This window comes from Chiloscyllium plagiosum, unplaced genomic scaffold, assembly GCF_037043375.1.
Source record: "Chiloscyllium plagiosum isolate Xiang-an unplaced genomic scaffold, Cpla_swu_hap1 HiC_scaffold_25, whole genome shotgun sequence".
Taxonomy (NCBI): Eukaryota; Metazoa; Chordata; class Chondrichthyes; order Orectolobiformes; family Hemiscylliidae; genus Chiloscyllium; species Chiloscyllium plagiosum.
In genome coordinates this window covers 6,882,366-6,905,763 of record NW_028270163.1, presented here as the reverse complement: position 1 = coordinate 6,905,763, position 23,398 = coordinate 6,882,366, and the positions used below count along the sequence as shown (strand labels likewise).

Sequence of the window (23,398 nt, the reverse complement as noted above, 5' to 3'; positions counted from 1 at the left end):
CCCGCCTCAGGCGACTGACTGTGTGGAGCTTGCACATTCTCCCCGTGTCTGCGTGGGTTTCCTCCGGGTGCTCCGGTTTCCTCCCACAGTCCAAAAATGTGCAGGTTAGGTGAATTGACCATGCTGACCATGCTAAGTTGCCCGAAGTGCTAGGTGTAGGGGTAAATGTAGGGGAATGGGTCTGGTTGGGTGTGCTTCGGTGTGGACTTGTTGGGCCGAAGGGCCTGTTTCCACACTGTAAGTAATGTAATGTAATCTAATCTAAAACCTTGCTGTCTTATTTGCAGTACACGTTCCTCATACACTCTCTCACATTGTCTTTGTGCTTAAAGCCCCTTCACCTTTTATGTGTGATGTCCATCACTCTCCCTCACTGAATAACTAACACAGTGTTTCAAAATGGAACTCAGATGAAACAAACAGTGTAGGAGGAAAAAGACAATTACGTTCTTTCTGGAATATGGATATAGTTGGTTAAAGCATGTTCACATTACCATGCCAACAGGAAAACAGTGGAGGCAAGGACACTCCATTCAGAGGCCAGATGCCTCCATTGGAGTGGTTCAATATCAATTCCACTACAAAATACCCCTTGCTCCAAGGGATATCCACGTACCAAGTTTAGTTGAGATTAGCCAAGGAGACAGAAATACCTTTCACTTTCACATGTAGATGTCAGTGATATAGAAGTTCGCTGGGAGACTGGTATAACTCTGCTTTCCAAGAAATGACAGTGACACTGAGGAGCTATGATTCGGAGATGCCGGTGTTGAACTGGACAAAGTTAAAAACCACACAACACCAGGTTATAGTCCAACAGGTTTAATTGGAAGCACACTAGCTTTCGGAGCGACGCTCCTTTAATTGCCCTCACCTGATGAAGGAGCGACGCTCCGAAAGCTAGTGCTTCCAATTAAACCTGTTGGACTATAACCTGGTGTTGTGTGAGTTTTAACTGAGGAGTTAAAGTGTTTACAGTATCTCTGGGCTCTATATTTTCCTGCCAAGATTGGTCAACTAGTGGAACTACAGAGTCAACTAAAGCCTTTGATTCAAGGCTTTACAAACAGTGCTACTCTGAAACAGTTCTTAGGAGGGTCTTCCTCGGATCCACCTGAACCCTTTACTCAATGTGACCTCTGTTAGTTAGCTTTATTTACCTCATTGTCCAGCCAAATAAAGAAGAACAGAGTTGGTCCATCACATGATTGATAAGATGACTTGTCGTACAATCAAAAGCACAAGCAAGGAACAGTCAGCAGGCTGACATCAGGTGGTATTAGTCACAAGACACACTGAGACCATGGCTTGAAGATGCAGCCAACATGCTTTTGGAGCATACTTTCATTGAGTAAGATTCTATCGCGACTGTTTTCTGTTATATTCAACTCCTTGCTCAATTGGTTTTTAAAAATTCATTTGCTTTTGCCATGCCCTCTCTGTCGACCTGCTGAAACCAGTTGGCTAGGCACAGGGCAGGTCTTCAACCTGGGAACCAGTACGTTACTTGGAAGTGGCTGCAGTATTGGCATTGTGGAGACAAAAACGTGTAGCTGAACTAAAGGCATCTTAACAACTCACTGCTACTCCTCAAGTGCATCGTTATTCCAAACAAAGTAACAAATGAAAGATTTATTTCCCTAGTGATTTTGGCCTTCACCTATTTTGGACTCTAGCTGATCACAGATCACTCATCAAAACTCTTCCTTTTAACTTCAGGGTGCGATACCTGCAATAGGCCTAGACCTACCTTGGTGTCAATCTCTGCTTATTTCATACAGTGATAGACTGAAGTTTGACTGTAGTTACAACACTTGGAATCGAAAATGTACTCAGTGAGCAAGCTTGTTTCCTGGCAACAAGGGCCCTCAGTCAAACGGCACACTGCAGGGACTTGTCTTGGTGTTCCCTTGGTCACTACATGCAGACAACATAAGCCAACACTTACTTGACTTCAATGGAGTAATATGTTGCAAGCTGCATCTCAAGAGTGTTCACAAGCCCGTTGTGATACTGAGCTACTTTACGACAGGTGACTAAAGACTTGGTCAATGAGGTCAGTTTAAGGATCACCTTAAAGGTTGAGATAAGTAAGAAGATGCTGAGGCTAAGGCTGAGACCTCCGATTGGCTGGAAGCTCTGCCCTGTGGTCTTGAGGGAAGGTTCCTATTGACCTGCTTAGTGTCTAGTGGGCTTCATTCGATGAGGGAGTGGAATGTGAAGAAATCATCAAACCAGTCCAGTTTGCGGAATGGGGCAGCACTAGTCATATGGATTGTGAAGCTCAGTGGGTTGGTTCACCTTTGTGGGGGTTTTAAACCATCAGTGAACCATTTTTCACAGCTGGGTAAGTATTCAATCCCTCATAGAGAGGACTTTTATGCAAAGATGTTAGGGGGGCTGTCCTTTACGAAGCTGGACATGAACCACGTGTGCCTCAATTGTGGTTAGATGAGGATTCACAGAAGTATGCTCCAATTAATACCCATTAGGGCTTGTACCAATATACAAGACTTGGGGTATGATCAGCCTGTGCAATTTTACAGCGGACAATGGAGAACATTTTACAAGGTTGACCCCATTTATCTGGATGATGTGCTAATAACAGGGAAGAGCACTTAGAGTACTTGGACATAGTTATTAGATGATTCTCCCAGACAGTCATATGCCTTAGAAGGGAAAACATGTGTGTTCCAGGCACCCGAAGTGGCCTACTTGTGTTGGAAGGTAAAGTGAGGGCGATCAAAGGTCTGTAGCAGAGCTTAGGTCTTTCCTTGGTTTGGTGAATTATTATGGAAAGTTCATAAATAATCTAGCCTCCATCCTAGCATTCTTACACCACTATTGATAAAGGGCCTGCCTTGGAAATGGCCTTGTAGCCTTTAAGGAAATGAGGAAGCAGCAATCATTGTTTAAGGTGTTGGCTCATTAAGATCCCATGGGAAATGCAGGGCTACAGGGATAGAGCTGGGAGTCTGGCTCTGGGTGGGATGCTTTCTGGATGGTCACTATGGACTCGATAGGCTGAATGGCCTGCTTCCACACTGTAGGGATTTTGTGATCATTTGCCAGCAAGGAATTTTAACATTTCCTAAAGTCAAATGGCATTTGACATTTAAGTAAAGCTCCATCCCATCCATCGTCCAATGGTCTGGTAGAAAGTGCAGTCCACACTTTGAGGGCAGGCTTAAAGAAACAGCCTACAGCTTCAGCAGACACCAAACTATCCCGGTTCCTATTTGAGTAAAGGACCATCCCATCCCTCATGCAATTACAGGGACGGCTCCAGCAGAGTTCTTAACGGGGAGAAGAGACCACATCAGGTTAAACCTGATCGGCCTGGACCTGGTGAGCTGGGGGGGGGGGGGCTTTTGGTGAAACAGCATCAGGACCCTCAATGCTGGACTCAAGTGGGAGAGACAGTTTACTTCAGGGGATGAAACTTTGTGCTGGAACCATGGAAATGGGCTTGCATGGGTAAGAGGCATGGTTGATGCAAGGTCAAGTCCCGTGAGGTACAAGGTACGGGTAGGAAAGGCTGTTCTGAACAAACAGGTAGATCATATGAAAGTTGCAACCTCTCAGGTGGGGCAGGAACAGTACATGCCCAGACCCTCAGAATAGCTGGAAAGGCAGTCAGACCCCCATAGGCTACACCCACCTCCATCTTGCGTCAAAGAAATCTCAGAGTCTGAGATGGACACAGTAGATGTTGCAGCCTCAATGCCTTTACCACCTGAAGAAGAGGATGAATTTCTTCCGAGACGGCACAATAGGTGGGCTACTGTCCATTACGTGCTCCCCGTATCTGAGACTGAGTCAGAGTGATGGGACCTGGTGTGAAAACACCCTGGGAGAGCCTGCAGGAAAAAGACCTGGCCTACGTCCCTGGATTCAGACGCGGAGGGTTGTAGTGATTGTAACAAGCTCAGCTGGTGATCTCATAGACTCTGAGTGCCCTGATTGAGGGCTGTTCGTCTAGTTCAAACAGTGAACCCTGGCTGACAGATATAAACAAGAGGTTCCGACATACATGACTTGGGTGCCAGGGAGAAATAAAAAAAGAAAAAAGAAAAGAAAAAAAGAAAAAATATAAACAGGAGGTAGCTGGAAGGGGCATGGGGTGGACCAACAGTTGGAAGGGGCGTAGGGGTGGCCGGAGGGTGGGAGGGACGGTTGGCTTGCTGGGTTGCTGGGGTGGGGAGTCTGTATTCTATGCACTGTTCCTTATCTAAATGGATTGTCGTGTATGTATTTATTACTGCTACTTTTATGACGACTGAAGAGGGAATTTGAGATTTGTCCTCATTTCCCTGAATACTGGTTGAACAGTAAGGTTTGGGGCCTGGCTTTGCAGCTCCACTCCCTTGTATTTTGCTGTTTCGTGTATACGGCTGTTAATGTTAATTGTTTGTAAACTGAACTGTTTAATAAAAAAACTATAAACAGGAGGTTGACTCTGAGAGCTGGCTCTGAGGGAGCTGGATCACTGTGAAGGACTCTCCATGTGTAACTAAAGGGGCACTTGGTAGCGGAGTAACTCTGTGGAGCTATTTCATGTACTGTTGGGAAGATGCACTCTAGAAAGTCACCACGGCTCCTTCAACAGCATCTTCCAAATCCATGACCTTTACCATCTCAAAGGGTAGGGGCAGCAGCTACATGGGAACACCACGACCTGTACGTTTCACTCCAAGCCACTCACCATCCTGACTTGGAAATACATCGCCCTTCCTTCAATGTCACTGGGTCAAAATGATACTGGGATACCCTTACACCAAATGTTCAGCAGTGGTTCAATAAGGCAGTTCCCTATCACCTTCACAAGGGGCAATTAGGGATGGGCAATAACCGCTACCCTAGCTAACGATCCCGCATCCTGTGAGAGAATATGCCAAAGAAACAAGGATCTTTCGTTCCTGGTTTGATAAGATCTCATTCCAGCAGGTACTGTCCGTGCTATCTCATTAGAAAAGAAAGTGCAACCACTTGACTAACGTCTCAGTTCAACGCTCAACGATTTATTGTTTAAGAAAAAAAATCCCCAGAATATTGCAGAAGGTTTAAGGCTTTGCCATTTGGAGAGTACAGTACCACAATGCAGCAAGATTCTGCCTCGAGGAAGCCTTTCTCAGGTCTGCTGCAATCCCAGGCTGTCCATCTCCCACACTGTGAGGTAGTGCTGCCCTCCACATTGTGTCTCACCCTCATGAACAAAGTCACAAAAAACATTGCATTGTGCAAGCAGCCAGCGAATGGAGAGTCTACAAACAGACAAGCAGGCCATTCGGCCCTACTCTGCCATTCAATAAGGTTATGGAATGATTTGGTTACTGCCTCAGTTCCATTATCTGTCTAATCCCATCAGTATTTCTGAAAACAATACCTATGCGGTTATTTCATAGAGGCCTGCCTCTTTGCCTTGCCTCATGCTTAGGGACAGCGCCCCGTGGTTATATATGACCAATTATCCTCTGCAGTGGAAAGAGCCATGCTAATGGTCCTCTGATGGTTAGGGTTAATTACCACATGATGGACGAGACCAAAGGTTGAAGATAGCCACAGAATTGTATCCTGGGTAAAAAGGGCCATTGCCTCTGGCCATTAGAAGACAGAAGGATCAAGGGTCAATCATGAGAAATACCAAACCAATTGGAGATCGATTATGGAGGGCTGCAGGGTGTTGGGGTGCAGGGAAAGCCTGTATCTGGAATCAAGGATCAGTGTGTGAAGCTGCATTCGGGGGATGGGCAATTTTCTCCCTGAATGGGGGCTGGGAGCTGTCCAGTGTTGGGCAGGTCCCTTGGTCAGTTTACAGGAGCTGGCTAGGGCACAGCTGCTTCCCTTTCTCACAAAAGGAGATCTCAAACAGTCCCCTCTGTTCTCAGTTGACCTGCTTGTGGCTCCCATCGTGTTTGGGCTGTTGGGTCACACACACCTTGTAGGCCTTGCCACTGACCCGAATGTAAAACAGGCCCCTGTCTATTTTGAGTGGGAGTCTCGGCTAAACTTGAGGGTCAGGTCAGTAAGTGGACTCGGCCTGGAAACAATCCCCCACCACCCCAAAAGCAACACACCAGTGTGCCCGGATGAGGTGTTGTTAAAAGTGTGGTTAGAGACCGCTTAGAATGGAGAGTCTGTTGCCTCATTGAAGCGTTGAAGCAGAGAGCATCACAGAGGCTTGGTGTATACCCGATAGTGAAGGGAGTCTGGGGTTGCGGGAGCAGGGTGAGGATAGGTAAATCCAGTTGTAGCAGTCTCAAGTGGAATATAAACACCAGCATGGACTGGATGGACTGAATGGTCTGCCTTTATGATGTAAATGTTAGATCATTCTATATGCAGCACGCTGTTAGTTACAAAATAAAGCCCTCCCTACGCTGCCTCATTGTTGCCTGGTGAAGTACAGTATGGGCTAGACTCAGAGTAATACTCACTCCTCTGGCATTTCAGGAGAAGGGACACAGCCAGAATCAGGCAGACAATCCCAACACAATATCCTAACTTTCCAAAATGATCATCTGTGCAGTCTTGCTGTGATTTATACTTTATTTTGAAGAGGTTTTGAGCGAGGAGCCTATGTTCTGTCATGAGCCATGAGTGCCAAACTTACTGCAAAATTTAGGAATGTTCCCTTCGATCGACCAAAGCAGCAAGTCATAACAGGCAAAAAAAAAACAAAGTCTAGCGGGTGCTGGAAATTAAAAATAGAAATTTCTGGAGAAGCTCAGCAGGTCTGGTAGCATCTGTGGATAGAAAGCGGAGTTAACATTTCAGATCCAATGCCTTTCTCCAGAATTGTTCTGAGGAAGGGTCACTGGACCAAAAATGTTAACTCTGCTTTCTCTCCATAGGTGCTGCCAGACCTGCTGAGTTTTTCCAGCAATTTCTGTTTCATACAACCCCTAAAGTGTAAACCCCATTGGCCCTATCGAGTCTATACCAACCATCCGAAGAGCATCTCGCCCAGACCCACCGCATCCCTGTAACCTTGTATTTTCCATGGTTAGTCCACCGAACCTGCATATCCCTGGACACTATGGGCAATTTCCCATGGCCAATTCACCTAACCTGCACATCTTTGGACGGTGGGAGGAAATTGGAGCACCCGGAGGAAACCCACGCAGACATGGGGGGAATGTGCAAACTCTACACAGGCAGTCACTTGAGGCTGGAATCAAACCCAAATCCCTGGTGCTGTGAGGCAGCATTGCTAACCACTGAGCCACCATGCTGCCCAGTTTGAGTCATTGGAGGCAGTGGACAAAGCTCCTGGCATTTCAGGAATCCTGCTCTAAGGTTGCAAGTCCATGGGTCCCAGAAAGGATGGCAGAGACCAGGAATTTAACCTCCACTAGCTCAATTGAAATGTTCATGGCTGTTTTTGTTAGGGAAGGGTATTGAAGGAGTTGGAACCAATGCAGGTAAATGGGATAAAGGTACAGGTCAGCTACCTTCTTCTGTCTCGATCACCATGACTTTGAGCTTGTCTCCCGAATGGTTCATTTTAAACACTCAGGGATTATGTAAAAGCCGATCAGAAATCCGGGGTTGGGGGGTGGGGGTGGAGGAGTGGCATGGGAACTGAGCAGTGGTTTGGAACTGCCAGAAAGAGGAGGTTCCCAATTTAACCTTCCGCTTCCTTGTGCTCTAGTCCATTACCTCACTGACAATTTGAGTAGAGATGATGGTCACTCTGTGAAAAAACTCATCTACAGGAAAGAGACAGTGTTTTTCTTTCTGTAACGTAAAGCCAGTTCAGTTTGAGTCTGATTTCAACTCAGTCACTTCAGGGAACGTTAAAATTAGACCTAAAGTCTCAATGTTGAGGACGTCAATGATTGGACATGGTACTGTGTCTCACCCAGCAACACCAGCGATATATGCTGCTGCCATTTAGCATTCTGTACCTTTTTCTGAACAAGGGGTGAGCACAGGCATTTGTTACCTGGGGGTATGTAAAATACGCATGACGGAATATATTTTCAAATTCCATTAAGTCGGGAATTTAACCCAATTCAATCAGTAATGGAGGTGAGTGGTTATACTCACATAAATAATTGGGGCATAGGATCCTCTCAAACACCTTAAGAAAAAAAAAGACTTATACTTTACATTAACGAAGAAATCAGTGGGGTCACCTTGAGCTGAATAATCTACAGACAGTAAACCTAAGACCAGTACCAACTAACTGTTGGTTTGTCTGTGATCTCTTGAGCAATTTCTCTCCAGCACTGGAAGAGGACGATGTGAAGGATTGCTGTCTTTGGGGTTTTAGATGAGGCAGGACTCAGTGCTGCTCTCATTGAAAAAGTCGCGACAATTCTGACCCATCTTTCTGTGCCGCACCATCTGCCAGCCCTGGCGCGGTCTCTGCCATCTCTCCTTCTTATTCGATGTCCTTCCTTTCTTCTGCCCTCCCTCACATCCTTTGGCGTCCACCTCTTCACTATAAGTATGGATTTGCAGGGCAGCGTTATCGTTCCTGTCATCCACTCTGTGAGAAAGGGTCAGACAATAGCAAAGTGAGTGTCACCTTTTAAATGGGCTACTTGAAGACCAAACCATCAGCAAAATACTCAAAAGACTTCTGAAGTACAGTTATATTGGACTTGAGACATTGAGCTACATACAGTTAATTGACTAAAAAATCGATTAACCAATAAACAATAAATTCCAGCCTAATCTCTCTCCACGGATGCTGTGTGACCTCCTGACTGAGTGCTCTCAGCACTTCCTGCCTTGGTTTCATACCAATACTGATATACCAATTCTTTTCAGTGAGATCCATCTCCATTATACCTAATGGATTTACTCAATTCAGTGTGTTCCTCAATGAAACTTGTGCAATATTAATGGAGGAAATCCTTTATTAAAAAAAATCAAAACATGACATCAGTATAAAATGTGTGGTGTCAATTTTAGTTGAGATGGTACCCAAATGGCTACACCACTGACTGGTAGATTCAAGATCACCCCCACAGTTTGACAATGCCAATTGCTGCTTGCACACCATTCATAGGCAACCACTCAGAATACGTATTTTTGAGAGGGTTGTGGAGTGTGGCAGGAGGTTAGAAGACCTCGAGTAGACTGTTGCAATGAAGAGAGAGCTAACGATGGTTGGTAACACTGGGATAGTCCTCATGTTTCTGGAATAACTCCCCAGGCTGGAACTTGCAGTGAGCTTTGCAAATCCACAATGTCAGAGGTAAGTGGGGATCCCTAATACACACTTCCCAGCACAGGGGGAACAACTCAGCAATTTTCCGGGTAAAGACCCAAAATTGCTCACCTTTGCCGTGTTGTTAAGGGGAGACCAAATCAGAGCCTCCCCAATCCCACTGAGAGGTAGACACAGTTGGTGCAGCTTGGCAGTTGGAAGACCCTGGAATGCACAACAGTGAAGAGACAGACCTGATCTAGGCCAGCAAACCCACTGGAACAGAATGGAAAGCTTTCATAATCTGGTGATCTTTGATAATGGTGGTCCCATCAATGAGGCATGAAGCCTCTCCATCTGATGATCCTGCAGGAAGACAGCCTCCATTGAGCTGGTGAGCTCTGCATGAGAGCCCCAGGTGTTGAGGTACATAGTTCCTTGAAAGTGGTGTCACAGGTAGACGGGGGGAGGGGGTGAAGAAACCATTTGGAACACTTGCCTTCGTGGATCAGAGCATTGGGTACAGGAGTTGAGATGTCATATTATGGCTGAACAAGTCATTGGTAAGGCCACATTGGGAGTATTGCAAACAATTCTGGTCACCCTGCTTTCGGAAGGATGTTATTAAATGGAAAGGGTGGAAAAAAGAATTACAAGGATGTCACCGAGACTGGAAGGTTGGAATTTTCAGGAGAGGCTGGATAGGCTTGGACTTTTTTCCCTTGAGCATCGGAGGCTGAGGGGTAACCTTCTAGAGGTTTATAAAATCATGAGGGGCACTGATAGGGTGAATAGCCAAGGTCTTTTCCCCAGTGTAGGGAACTAGAGGGCAAAGGTTTAAGGTGAGATGGATAAGATTTAAAAGAGAGCTAAGGGGCAACCTTTTCCTGCAAAGGGTGGTGTGTGTATGGAACGAGCTGCCAGAGGAAGTGGTAGAGGTGGATACAATTACAACATTTAAAAGACATTGGTCAGACGCATGGATTGGGAAGGTTTAGAGGGATACGGGCTAAACACAGGCAGACAGGACTAATTCAGTTTAGGAAACCTGTTTAGCATGGACGGGTTGGGCAGACCTGTCTGTTTCTGTACTGTTTGGCTCTTTGACTCTGTGTAACAATGGAGAGCCTCCAAGTCACAAAATTGCCTTTAACTGGTGCCTTAACATCGTAAGTGATTGCCCAGTCTTTGGGCCATCCACTTGTTCCACAAGTATTGTGGGGCAGTGTCTCCCCACAACCAGCTTCTGAGCCCACCACCACCATTCCAGGAAATCGCAGCCTGTTGTGAAATGTTTACTGTGGCCTTTGGCAGAGCACAGTGGCTGTAATGGATGTTGACATGCAGATTCATTCACCGCCTGAAATCGGGAACAGATTACACTTGAGATTTTTTAATGTACAGTTAAACCATGAGCTTGCTTAGACTGTTGATGGGACATTTTTGGGTAACTGTGATCAAAATTTACCAGCAGAAAGTTTAGTTTGCAATGCTTTTAAACCAGGAGAATTTGGCGAGAACTCTGCAGGTTATTGGAACTGTGAAAGTTTCGGCTCTCAGATTTTTGCCTAGTTCCTGCTGTCACACTTGGAAATGACTCATCAAATTGGCTTCATAGTCCGCAGCAATTAAACAACAAAGAATCAGTTAAGTAAAAACTTAAAAGACCTGAGATAAAGGTGTAATTTCTCTGCACTTGAGTCTCTGTAATGGGACAAAGTTAAGAATAAGGTTGAAACCTTGTTTGGCTGCATGTTCTGGGATCTTGCTAATTGTCTTGTGCACAATTCTGGAATCCATGTTATTGGAGAAATGTGATTGCACTGGAGAAGGTGTGTAGGAACTTTACGAGGATATTGCCTGGGCTAGAGAGTTTCAGTTATGAAGAGAGATTGGAGCAGAGTAGACTGAGAGGGAACATAATTGAGATGTTTATAATTATGAGGGGCATGGACAGGGTAAACAGGAAGAAACTTTCCCCCTTGATAATGGGATCAAAGACTGTGGCTTGGATTTAATGTAAGGAACAGAAGGTTTAGCAGAGATTTGAGGAAAGACTTTGTCACCCAGAGGATGGTGGGAATCTGGAACTCACTGCTTGTGAGGGAGAGGCAGCCACCTTTGTAATATTTCAGAAGCATTTGGATTTACACTGGGGTGCCAAGGCATGCAAGGGTGTGGGCTGAGTGCTGGACAATGGGATTAGAACAGTTAGGTAGTCATTTTTGACTGGTGCGGATGTGATGGGCTGAAGTGATTGGAGTGTTGGTGACGAAGGGACAATGGTACATTTAGCGCTCCCCACATGCCCTGTTGTTTGCAACTAATCACAATGGAAAGGAAGTATATGGGGGGCTCACACTGGACCACTTTGAACAGGAGGGCCAGTGAGTTAATGAGAGCAACATGTGGATGGGTGGCACCTCTTTAAAATCCGGGCCTCCTCCCCACCAGAACTCACTCCTATTGGACTGAGAATTTTTCCCTGATTGCCTGCAAGACCCAGGAAAAACAACCCAATCTTACTGAAGTAAGTTGGGAGTTACATGCAAGACATCCATTCTCAGTATCTCAGTCACTTGTTAGACCTCAGTTGGAGTACTGTGTCAGATGAAAGAGCCATATTATTGGAAATATGTGCACACATCAGCAATCGCACGGAAGCAAGTTACAAGAATGGCTCCTGGGGTGAGGAATTTTAGTTATGAGAATGGATTGAAGACACTGGGACTGTTTCTCAGAGAGAAAGTTTGCTGAGAGGAGATTTCAAAGAGATTTGCAAGATCAGGAGTGGGCCGGACAGAGTAGCTAGGGAGAGGCTGTTCCTGCTCGTAAAAGGAAAACGAAAAAGAGGAGATAGATTCAAAGTTACATGCAAATAAAGCAAAGGTGACATGAGGGAAAAGTTTTTCACTCAGCAACTAATTATGGTGTGGAACACACTGCCTGGAAATGTGGTGGAGGCAGGTTCAATTGAAGCATTTAGAAGGGCATTGGATGATTAGTTGGACAAGAATGGTGAGCAGAGGTAGAGAGAAAAGTCAGGTGGTAGGCAATAGAACTGGTGCAAGCACTTATGGGCTGAATGGCCACCTTCTGCACCATTATAATTCTGTGGTTGTTAGTGTTTGAGGGCCAAGCATTCTTAGCTTGGTTTGGAGGCGTTTCTCCTTTTCAGCCCAATGGATGACTTTAACAGGAAGTGACTTCCTGAGTAAGGAAGCACCCGGAAAAAATATGTTTAAGCTGGTGCATTTCTGGGCATTCTCCATGTAATTGTTTGCCAAGGTATGTCTTTTCATTTGATCACTCATTGGGCATGGGCATTGCTGACTGGGCCAACTTTTATTGCCAGTTCCTATCGCCCTTAAAAGGGGTTGGCGAGTTGCCATCTTGAATCACAGCAGACCATGTGTATAGTTCTCTTCAAACTCACCGAAGAAACCAGCGGTCTCCGAGACCATACTTCTTTCCACAGATTCCCAGACGGGGAAACAGGCATCTCGGGAGTCGACGCTCAAGCAGTAGAGTTGTGGAAGCAACCTTGGAATTAAGGAAATAGCTTTAATGGCAAAGGTAAAAGTGTCAGTAAACACTGTACTATCATGGGAACTGGGTTTCAACCTGATCCTAGTCTCTTTCAAATGGACCATAACATTAGCATCCACAGGAGAGGGAAACCTTCATCAGCTCCTGTACCCAAACAGCAGTGGGCTCTACACCCTTTCCAGTGCTTTCTAGGCAAATACCAACCGGGGATAGAGCCTGGAACAGGAAGCATCTATTAACCCTGTTGGTTCATGACAAGATGAAAAGTTCTCATGTCCAGATGGATAATGGTGAGCTCCACACCAACCCTGGGCAACAACCACTCTCTCTACGCTGTCCACCATTATTAAGAATGTCATCAGTCTGGCGTCAGATGGACAGGACTGAAGAGGGTCAGCAGGTCTAGTAACTCGATTGCACAATACTGGGTGGGTGCCAGACCGTCTGGGTGGTCTTCCACTTTACTAGGGTCAGTACTGGGGGCCATTAGTGTTGATACTCCAGTGTGAACATTGTGGTCATATCCTGAGCAATAATGTTCATCAGGACAGTGTACAGAAATGGAATAACAATGCAACTGATTCCTTGTGAGATAGTGACAAAGACAAGGAAGTACATTTTGTGTTATGATTGTACAAATTCCTGATGTGTACATATCAAATTCCATTCTATTTTAATATGAATGTTAATTAATGACAAATAAACATTTCCTCTAAAATAATAGGCAGAGAACATGCTAAGCAGTAACGTTATACAGTAGGATTACTGGCAATGTCATTCACATGAACTAATAACATCAAAAGAATCAATGCATAGTGTTCAATTCCAAACCTTTACTCATTTGCTCCATTACTTTTGTGCCAATTCTCTGAAGGAAATAGTCACAGAGACCCAACTACCTTGTCAATTCCCCAACTTATCAACTCTGTTTTGAAAGGTCTATCCAACTTCCCTTTAACAGCCTGCCTGGATTCTATTTCTCCTGCTATTGCAGAAGGAACACTGATGTCTTAAAGTGCCCCTATGCGAAAATAGTTCTCCTGGCCTTTCAGATTCTCATCTTTGAGTGAGGAATCGAAGAGCTCGAGGGTGGGCTGGTTGGGAGTCCGGGCCATTACGCCCTGAAGCAGACTTGGGCAGAAGCAGAGGCAGCTGCAGACTTAGGTGATCAGGTCCTGCCTTCATTCATCAGGACATCGGCTCAGTTCTTTACCTAAGTCGGTGTACTCTAGCTCACGACTCCTGCACAACCTTCATGGCTCATTATATTGTCCCATGCCATCTCTATACCCCTTCCATATCCCTCAGCAACTGTTCATAATGGGGACCTATAACAACATTGGAATGCTTTACTCATGAAACTGGAAAAATAAAAAATGAAATTCAAAATTATCTTCACAAAGATAATTATATTCACTATTTCTAAAATTTCAGTCAAAGCAAGGCCAACAGTCCACTTGACATTGGTGTGAACAATCTCTGTTGAGTCGAATATATCAGTGGTGTTTGGAGCTCAGACAAGCATTAATGATGCGCAGCTGCACAAGCAAAGCCACAGAACTGAATACATTAGTATTTTGGGAGTAGTGGCATAAGTGTCCATTGTTTCAAAGGCTCAACAGATGCCAACATGAAAGAAAACAATATCAGTTGGGTTCTTTTTTCCAGGGTTGATTCTTTGCCCTGACCTTCTTTTCTCTACAAAGATTGACTGGACCAGATGAGACAGAAAGATAGATCAGGTTGACCATAAAATCATACAGCACAGAAATAGACCCTTCAGTCCAACTCATCCATGCTGACCAAATTTCCCAAACTAAACTAGTCCCACTTGCCTGTGTTTGACCCAGATCTCTATAAATCTTTCCTATTCATGTATTGATCCAAATGCTTTTAAATGTTGTAACTTTATCTGTGTCCCCTGCTTGTTCTGAAAATGCATTCCACATATTAATCACCTTCTGTTCGAAAAAAGTTGCCCCTTTGGTTCCTTTTAAATCTTTTTCTGGATTAGTGGTACTGGAAAAGCACAGCAGTTCAGACAGCATCTGAGGAGCAGTAAAATCGATGTTTCGGGCAAAAGCCCTTCTGTTTAATGATGATGCCGCATTGATCTGGATGAGCTAATTGTTCATCAAATCATATGAAGTGCAGCAAACTCCATAACTCCACAGTTACTCAATGGACATACTGAACAAATCCTCCCTGCCATCCAATACATCTCATTGGCTTGGAGAACAAAAGGCAATTTAATTAATTTCTGCAACTTTATCAATTTGGCATTAACACAAAATGTCTGGACACTTATTAAAACTGTGTTTGTGCAATATGAAAGCTGTACTTTCTCCCATTCTAAGAGGAGGGGGAGCCTTTCTTTTCAAGAGCTAGGTTGGAGTGACTTCTGGATTGGACTAACTCCTCTTCTGGTAGTTCTGACATCATTTAGCTTTGCACCAAATTTATTAAATTAGTTTTCATAATGAAGTCATGGTGGCATCTGAAGGCATGCTCCAAGCATTAGGAAGCCAAGAAGGCAACCTTGGCATCTTCCTGAAAATATCAAACTGCCACATCACTTGGTTTTAGTTCATCAGTACTCTAGTTAAAAATAGCAGATTCCATACCAATATTCTCTTGTCCTCCTTTCTGATCTTGGAAGTTGGATCTATTAACTATCTTGCTGGTACAATGAATGTGAATAACTTGGTGGTGAGGTGCATTGGAGTGGATCATCTGGTATTCTCGCTTAATGCTCATAGATAGCGATAGGGATAGAAATCCTAGCTTGTTTCCTGCTTTCTAACTGATAGCAATAACCCTGGTCATAGAGTCATGGAGACCCTTTGGGTCCAACTCTCCCACGCCAACCAGATATCCTAAATTAATCTGGTCCCATTTGCCAGCACTTTTGGCCCATTTCCCTCCAAACCCTTCCTATCCATATGCCCAACCAGATGCCTTTTAAATGTTGCAATTGTACCAGCGTCCACCACTTCCTCTGGCACCTCATTCCATACATGTACCACCCTCTGTGTAAAAAAAATGCCCTTTCCGATTTAAATCTTTCCCCTCTCACCTTAAACCTATGCCCTCTTCACTTGACAATGGAGCAGCACTCTGAAAGCTTGTGATTTCAAATAAACATGTTGCACTATAACTGGGTGTTGTACGACTTCTGACTTTGTCCATTCCAGTCTAACATAGGCACCTCCACACTATGCCCTCTTGTTCTGGACTCTCCCACCTCAGGGAAAAGACCTTGTCTATTTATCCTATCCATGCCCCTCATGATCTTATAAACCTCATTCGCCGATGCTCCAGGGAAAACAGCGCCAGTTTATTCAGCCTCTCCCGACAGCTCAAACCCTCCAACCCCAGCAGCATCCTAGTCTCCCTGGGAGTCCATGTTAATTTTTTACCTGTGCCCTCCAGAGATCATCGTTTCGCTTTGACACTTGGCGAATCAGTTCACCCATAATGTGGATGACAAGGAACACTGTGATGGCAAAAGCCAGCAAGGTGTACACTGCGTAGAGGAAGCGGGCCATGTCGGGCTGGATCGCCTCCCAGTTGAGGGGCATGTTAACGAGGCCGAAGAAGAGGAGGTAGATGGTGAAGAGGACGGTGCTGAAATCCACAAAGCGCTCCCACTTTGCAGGGTCCAAGATTTGGAATGACAGATGGGTACCTGGGAGACGGAGAGGGACGACTGTCAAACACACCACATCGCACGTGCGGGAGTGAAAAACACATAGGAAGAGAGGATTGGAAAGGGGGGGGAAATGAAATGCTGACAGCCAGAAAAGAGGAAGTATCAGCCGAGACAGAAAAAAAGGCCCATGTTTGATCAGCGCTCTTCACAACCATCAGGTATCTTCAAATGTTTTCAAGCTAATGAATACTCACTGCATGTGAAAGCCATAATCAAAATCAACATCAGCACCAAGTAGGGCAGGATAATCTCGAATATTATCTGTGGAAACATGTGGGTAGAAGGTGAATTCAAACTGACCTGTTGTAACATTCCTCGCCATTTCAGAACTTTGCATTAGAAATAAGAGCAGGGCCCATCCAGCTTGCTCTGCCACTCAATAAGATCATAACTGATCTTTTTGTGACTCAGCTCCACTCACCATAACCCCTAATTCCATAACTTTTCAAACATCTATCTATCTTTGCTTTAAAAACATTCAACAACACAGCCTCAACTACTTCACTGGGCAAGGATTCTACAGATTCACAACCCTTTGGGTGAAGAAGTCCCTCCTCAACTCCATCTGCTCCCCCTTAGATGTTATAGCCTCTAGTTCTAGTTTTACCTGCCAGTGGAAACAACCTCCCTACTTCTATCTTATCTTTTCCCTCATAATTTTATATGTTTTTATAAGATCCCCCCTCATTATCCTAAATTTGATTGATTTGGACAGCCTATCATCTCCCTCGACCAGAATGAAGAATGTGAAACTGGGTTTCAGACTAATGAGGCAGCTCGATGTCTTGGATAGTGCACTGTTCCAGATTCTCATCTTTGAGTGAGGAATCGAAGAGCTGGAGGGTGGGCTGGTTGGGAGTCCGGGCCATTACGCCCTGAAGCAGACTTGGGCAGAAGCAGAGGCAGCTGCAGACTTAGGTGAGCAGGTCCTGCCTCCATTCATCAGGACATCGGCTCAGTTCTTTACCTAAGTCGGTGTACTCTAGCTCACGACTCCTGCACAATCTTCATGGCTCATTATATTGTCCCATGCCATCTCTATACCCCTTCCATATCCCTCAGCAATTGTTCATAATGGGGACCCATAACAACATTGGAATGCTTTACTCATGAAACTGGAAAAATAAAAAATGAAATTCAAAATTATCTTCACAAAGATAATTCTATTCACTATTCCTAAAATTTCAGTCAACTTGACATTGGTGTGAACAATCTCTGTTGAGTCGTATATATCAGTGGTGTTTGGAGCTCAGACAAGCATTAATGATGCGCAGCTACACAAGCAAAGCCACAGAACTGAATACCTTAGTATTTTGGGAGTAGTGGCATAAGTGTCCATTGTTTCAAAGGCTCAACAGATGCCAACATGAAAGAAAACAATATCAGTTGTTTTTTTTTCCAGGGTCGATTCTTTGCCCTGACCTTCTTTTCTCTACAAAGATTGACTGGACCAGATGAGACAGAAAGGTAGATCAGGTTGACCATAAAATCATACAGCACAGAAATAGACCCTTCAGTCCAACTCATCCATGCTGACCAAATTTCCCAAACTAAACTAGTCCCACTTGCCTGTGTTTGACCCAGATCTCTCTAAATCTTTCCTATTCATGTACTGATCCAAATGCTTTTAAATGTTGTAACTTTATCTGTGTCCCCTGCTTGTTCTGAAAATTCATTCCACATATTAATCACCTTCTGTTCGAAAAATGTTGCCCTTTTGGTTCCTTTTAAATCTTTTTCTGGATTAGTGGTACTGGAAAAGCACAGCAGTTCAGACAGCATCTGAGGAGCAGTAAAATCGATGTTTCGGGCAAAGGATGGAGAGATAAAAAATCTTTCCCCTCTCACCTGCAATCTATGCCCTCTAGTCCTGGGCTCCCACAGCCCAGGGAAAAGGCTTTGTCTATTTATCCTATCCATGCCTCTCATGATATTATAAACCTCTATAAGGTCACCCCTCAGCCTCCGACACTCCAGAGAAAACAGCCCCAGCCTAATCAACCTCTCCCTATAGCTCAAACCCTTCAGCCCTGGCAACATCCTGGTAAATCTTTTCTGAACCCTTTCAAGTTTCACGACATCCTTCCGACAGCAGGGAGACCAGGACTGAACGCAGACTTCCAGGTATGGCCTAACCAATGTGCTGTACAGACCCAACATGACCTCCCAACTCGTACGCTCAAGGAGAACCAGTTCCATAATTTATAAGGCCAGAAATCTTTTTCCATTTACCTTCTGGATCATGATGGCGAATGGTCCCGTCAAGCGAAACCCTCGAGCGAAGTACAAGAGATTACACCAGGCAAGGATAAGTGCGAAGGACATAGGGATGGTCTCTCCAGGGGTCGATGTCAGTCTCAACGGCAGCACAGCCAACACCAGCACTCCATAGCAGATACTGAGGGTGAGAACAAAGAGGGAAACATCAGGCAAACGTAGACCAAAAAGACATGACAGTAAATAGAGGGGAGTTTGACAAAGGAAAAAGGCTAATTGACACAGAATGAAAAAGGAGAAAGTGAGGTCTGCAGATGCTGGAGATCAGAGCTGGAAATGTGTTGCTGGAAAAGCGCAGCAGGTCAGGCAGCATCCAGGGAACAGGAGAATCGACGTTTCGGGCATAAGCCCTTCTTCAGGAATGGGGAAAGTTTGTCCAGCAGGCTAAGATAAAAGGTAGGGAGGAGGGACTTGGGAGAGGGGCGTCGGAAATGTGATAGGTGGAAAGAGGTCAAGGTGAGGGTGATAGGTCAGACTGGGGTGGGGGCGGAGAGGTCGGGAAGAAGATCTCAGGTTAGGAAGGCGGTGCTGAATTTGATGGATTTGACTGAGACAGGGTGGGGGGAGGGGAAATGAGGAAACTGGTGAAATCCGAGTTCATCCCTTGTGGTTGGAGGGTTCCGAGCCGGAAGATGAGGCGTTCTTCCTCCAACCGTCGTTTTGTTGTGGTCTGACAATGGAGGAGTCCAAAGACCTGCATATCCTTGGTGGAGTGGGAGGGGGAATTGAAATGTTGAGCTACAGGGTGGTTGGGTTGGTTGGTCCGGGTGTCCCAGAGGTGTTCTCTGAAACGCTCCGCAAGTAGCCGGCCTGTCTCCCCAATATAGAGGAGGCCACATCGGGTGCAGAGGATGCAATAGATGATATGTGTGGAGGTGCAGGTGAACCTGTGGCGGATATGGAAGTTTCCTTTGGGGCCTTGGAGGGAGGTGAGGGGGGAGGTGTGGGCGCAAGTCTTGCACCTCCTGCGGTTGCAGGGGAAGGTGCCGGGAGTGGAGGTTGGGTTGGTGGGGGGTGTGGATCTGACGAGGGAGTCACGGAGGGAGTGGTCTTTACGGAATGCTGATAGGGGAGGGGAGGGAAATATATCCTTGGTGGTGGGGTCCGTTTGGAGGTAGCGGATGAATGAAAAACATAATCAAGGCAGTAGAGTGAGAAATGAAATGATTGTAAGAGAGAGAAAGAAGTGGAGGAATGTGAAACAGTCAAAGAACACGAGACAGTACAACAAACCGAGAACGCAGAAAAGAATGTGCAAAAGATAAAACAAGTTAAAAAATATGATGAACTAAAACAGAACACGAACTAGAGTGAAGGAAATTATGAAATAAAGTTTAAGGGAGAAATGTGAGGGGACACACTGTCGTTGGAGGTGGTGGAAGCAGACACTTTAGCAATGTTTAAGGCATATCTTGATAGACACATGAGAGGGAGACAAACAGAGGGATAGATACCACACATGGGCGGTAAGTAGCGGGTCTAAATAAAGATTAGGCCCTTCAGTACAGGCTTGGTGACTGAAAGGCCTGTTCATGTGCTGTATTGAATTGTATTGTATGACAATATGAAAGAGAAGGAGAGAAAGGACATAGTCACACAGAGAGCAAGAGATGCAGAGTAATTTCTTCTTAGACTTGACATAAATAAAAGCTGTGAGCATTAATTATTACTGACCCAGTGACAGGATCTTCAGTGTGGCTCAGGTTAAGACATAACAACTCGTTTGACAGCACCAGTGGGACCCAGTCAGTGTGGGACTACTGCATTTTGAACAGCTTCTCTGGCAATGAGTCCAATAGAATAGGACAGTGAGCTGTAAGTAGTAGCAGTGTGTCACTGAAGCATATCTCACTCTTATAAACACATACATGATTCTGAAGGGGGAGGGTGGACAACCAGCAGTTGTGGTACATGTTGGTACCAATGACATGGGTAAAAAGACAAGGTCCCGTGACAGGGGTTTAGAGAGTTAGAAAGTAGATTAAAGAGGAAGACTGCTAAGGTTGTAATCTCTTGTTTATTCCAGTGCCACATGCTACTGGATATTGGAATAGGAAAATAGATCAGATAAATGCATGCCTAAAGGGATGGTATAGGAGGGAGGTTGTAGATTTTTGGATCATTGGAGTGGGTTCTGGGTAGGTGGGACCTGTACAAGTTGGATGGATTGCACCTGAATGGAATGGGTCCAATATCCTTGCTGGGAGCTTTGCTCATGCTGTTCGGGAGATTTTAAACTGATTGGCAGTGGATGGGGCATAGATTAGATGTAGAGTCAGGAACAAGATCCAATCAGATATAGAAGGATTGCCAGGTCAGTCCAGTTGGTGGAGAAGGCATGGACAGGTTAAGGGATATGGGAGAACTGGAAAGCTAAATTGTATCTATTTTAACGCAGGGAGTTTTGCGGAAAGCCTCCGGGCTGAGTGTGAGCATCACCCGACCTTCCCATAGCTGGTCATTTTAGCACAGCATCCTGTTCTTGTCTGTCCTTGGCATGCTGCAATGTTCCAGTGAATCACAACACAAACTTGAAGAACAAACACCTCATCTTCAGACTAAGCACTTTACAACATTTTGGACTCATTATTGAGTTCAACGCCTTCAAATTGTGAAACCACTCCCATTCCTTCCCTTTCTTTAAGGTTTACTTGTTATATTCTCTGTCACCATGTCCTCTCTGAGCTAACTCCATCGGGACTATCTGTCCTTTCAAGTCTGGTAGTTAGACACACCATTGTTCTACCCTTCTCACATTCCAATCACTTAATCTGCACTATCAGCATTCTTTCTCCCCCAGCACTGCATCCCTCCACACTTCGCGTCAGCTTTGATGAAGAGTCATCTCGACTTAAAATGTTAGTTTGCTCTCTCTCTATGGATGCTGCCTGATCCATTCTGATCTCCAGCATTTTTTGTTTTCAGCTTTACTGGTAAGGTGGATGAACTTACAGCACCGATCAGTACATAGGATATTGTTGTAATCGCTGAGACGTGGTTGTGGGAAGGATAGGACTAGCACTCGACATTCCAAGCTACAGAAGGTTCAGGTGAGATGGAGGGGAGGAAAGTAAAAGATGTGGGGGCATTCCATTGTTGATAAAGGAAACCATCACTGCAGTAATGAGGGAGGATGTCGTAAAAGGGACCTCCATTGAGGCTAGCTGAATAAAAAAGGAGTGATTATCCTGCAGGGATTGTACTACAGATCTCCCAACAGTCAGAGGGAGGTAGAGGAACATGCAAGCAAATCACAGAAAGGTGTGAGAGAAATATGCGTGGACGGTATGGTGGTACAGTGGTTAGCACTGCTGCTTCACAGCACCAGAGACCCAGCTTCAATTCCCACCTCAGGCGACTGTCTGTGCGGAGTTTGCACATTGTCTGCATGGGTTTCCTCCGGGTGCTCCGATTTCCTCCCACAGTCCAAAAATGTACAGGTTAGGTGAATTGGCCATGCTAAATTGCCCGTAGTGTTAGGTAAGGGGTAAATGTAGGAGAATGGGTCTGGGTGGGTTGTGGGTTGTGGGTTGGTGTGGACTTATTGGGCCAAAGGGCCTGTTTCCACACTGTAAGTAATCTAATCAAATCTAGTTTCAACTTTACTAACATGAACTGGGATTGTCTTCATGCGAAAGGATCGGATGAAGTGAAATTGTGTAGAATTTTTAAAGTACATCCAGGAGAGGTTTTTGCACCAGTACACAGATAGCTCCACGAGAGATGGTGCAATGCGAGATCTCATCCTTGGGAATGAAGGCAGTCAGGTGGCTGAAGTTTATTTGGTTGATCAAATTGGGGATAGTGACCATAACTCTTAACTTTTAAAATCATGATGGAAAGAGATAAGAATAGTGTGGAAGTTAAGTGTGTAAATTGGCCTGAGGGATGGCCAATTTCAGAATCATTAGACAGGATCTGGCAAACATAGACTGGGAGCAACTGCTTGTAGAAAGTCTACATTTAGAAAGCGGGAGTTGTTTAAAAATGGTATAGTGAGAATTCAGGGCTAGTGTATTCCTTTAAGAGTGAAGGACAGGGCAGGAAGTTCAGGGAATCCTGGATGGCAAGGAGAGGTCTGTGGAGAAAAAGAAGGAAGCATATGCTATTTACAGCACATTAAAATAGGGAAGGCTTCTTAAAAGGTTAGAGAGTGTAGTGGGGTGATGGAAAATAAATTAGGAGGGCTAAGAGGAACTAAAAAATATCTTTGGCAGATGGGATCAAGGAAAAGCCCAAGGCTTTTTGCAAGTATGTTAAGAGTAAGGGGGGATTATCATGGAAAGGGTGGGACTTATTAAAGACCCAAGGGATAGCTTGCCATGGAGCCAGGGTGCTGGGTGAGATCTAAAATGAATATTTCTCACCTGCATTCACTGAGGAGAAAGACACTGTATTTGGGGATTTCGGTTGGGATGGTGAGGTTCTAGGACACGTTAAGAGTAAAAAGGAGGTGGTATCATTGTTTTAATGGGCATAAAGGTGCACAAATCCCCAGGGCTGGATGAGGCGTATCCCAGGCTGCTATGGGAGGCAGAGGAGGTGATTGCTGGAGCCTTGATGGAGATATTTAATACTTCGCTGGCCACAGGTGAAGTGCAGATGACTGGAGGATAGCTAAAGTGGTTCCTTTGTTCAGGAAAGACAATGGGGATCGGCCAGGTAATAAGGGACCAGTTCATAGAATCATAGCATCA

The 23,398-nt window shown here is 45.0% G+C and overlaps 1 protein-coding gene across 1 annotated transcript in view; it reads right to left on the bottom strand.

The window, feature by feature from the left end:
- Nucleotides 1-6,910: 6,910 nt before the first annotated feature.
- trpv6 (transient receptor potential cation channel, subfamily V, member 6) overlaps nt 6,911-23,398 on the bottom strand; it is a 59,526-nt gene continuing 43,038 nt past the window's right edge. The window contains exons 11-15 of the mRNA XM_043714239.2: nt 18,657-18,822; nt 16,619-16,685; nt 16,132-16,400; nt 12,600-12,706; nt 6,911-8,497 (exon numbers count right to left, since the gene is read on the bottom strand). Of these exons, the coding sequence (XP_043570174.2) occupies nt 8,275-8,497; nt 12,600-12,706; nt 16,132-16,400; nt 16,619-16,685; nt 18,657-18,822 (832 nt within the window). The 3' untranslated portion in view covers nt 6,911-8,274. The remainder of the gene's footprint in view (nt 8,498-12,599; nt 12,707-16,131; nt 16,401-16,618; nt 16,686-18,656; nt 18,823-23,398) is intronic.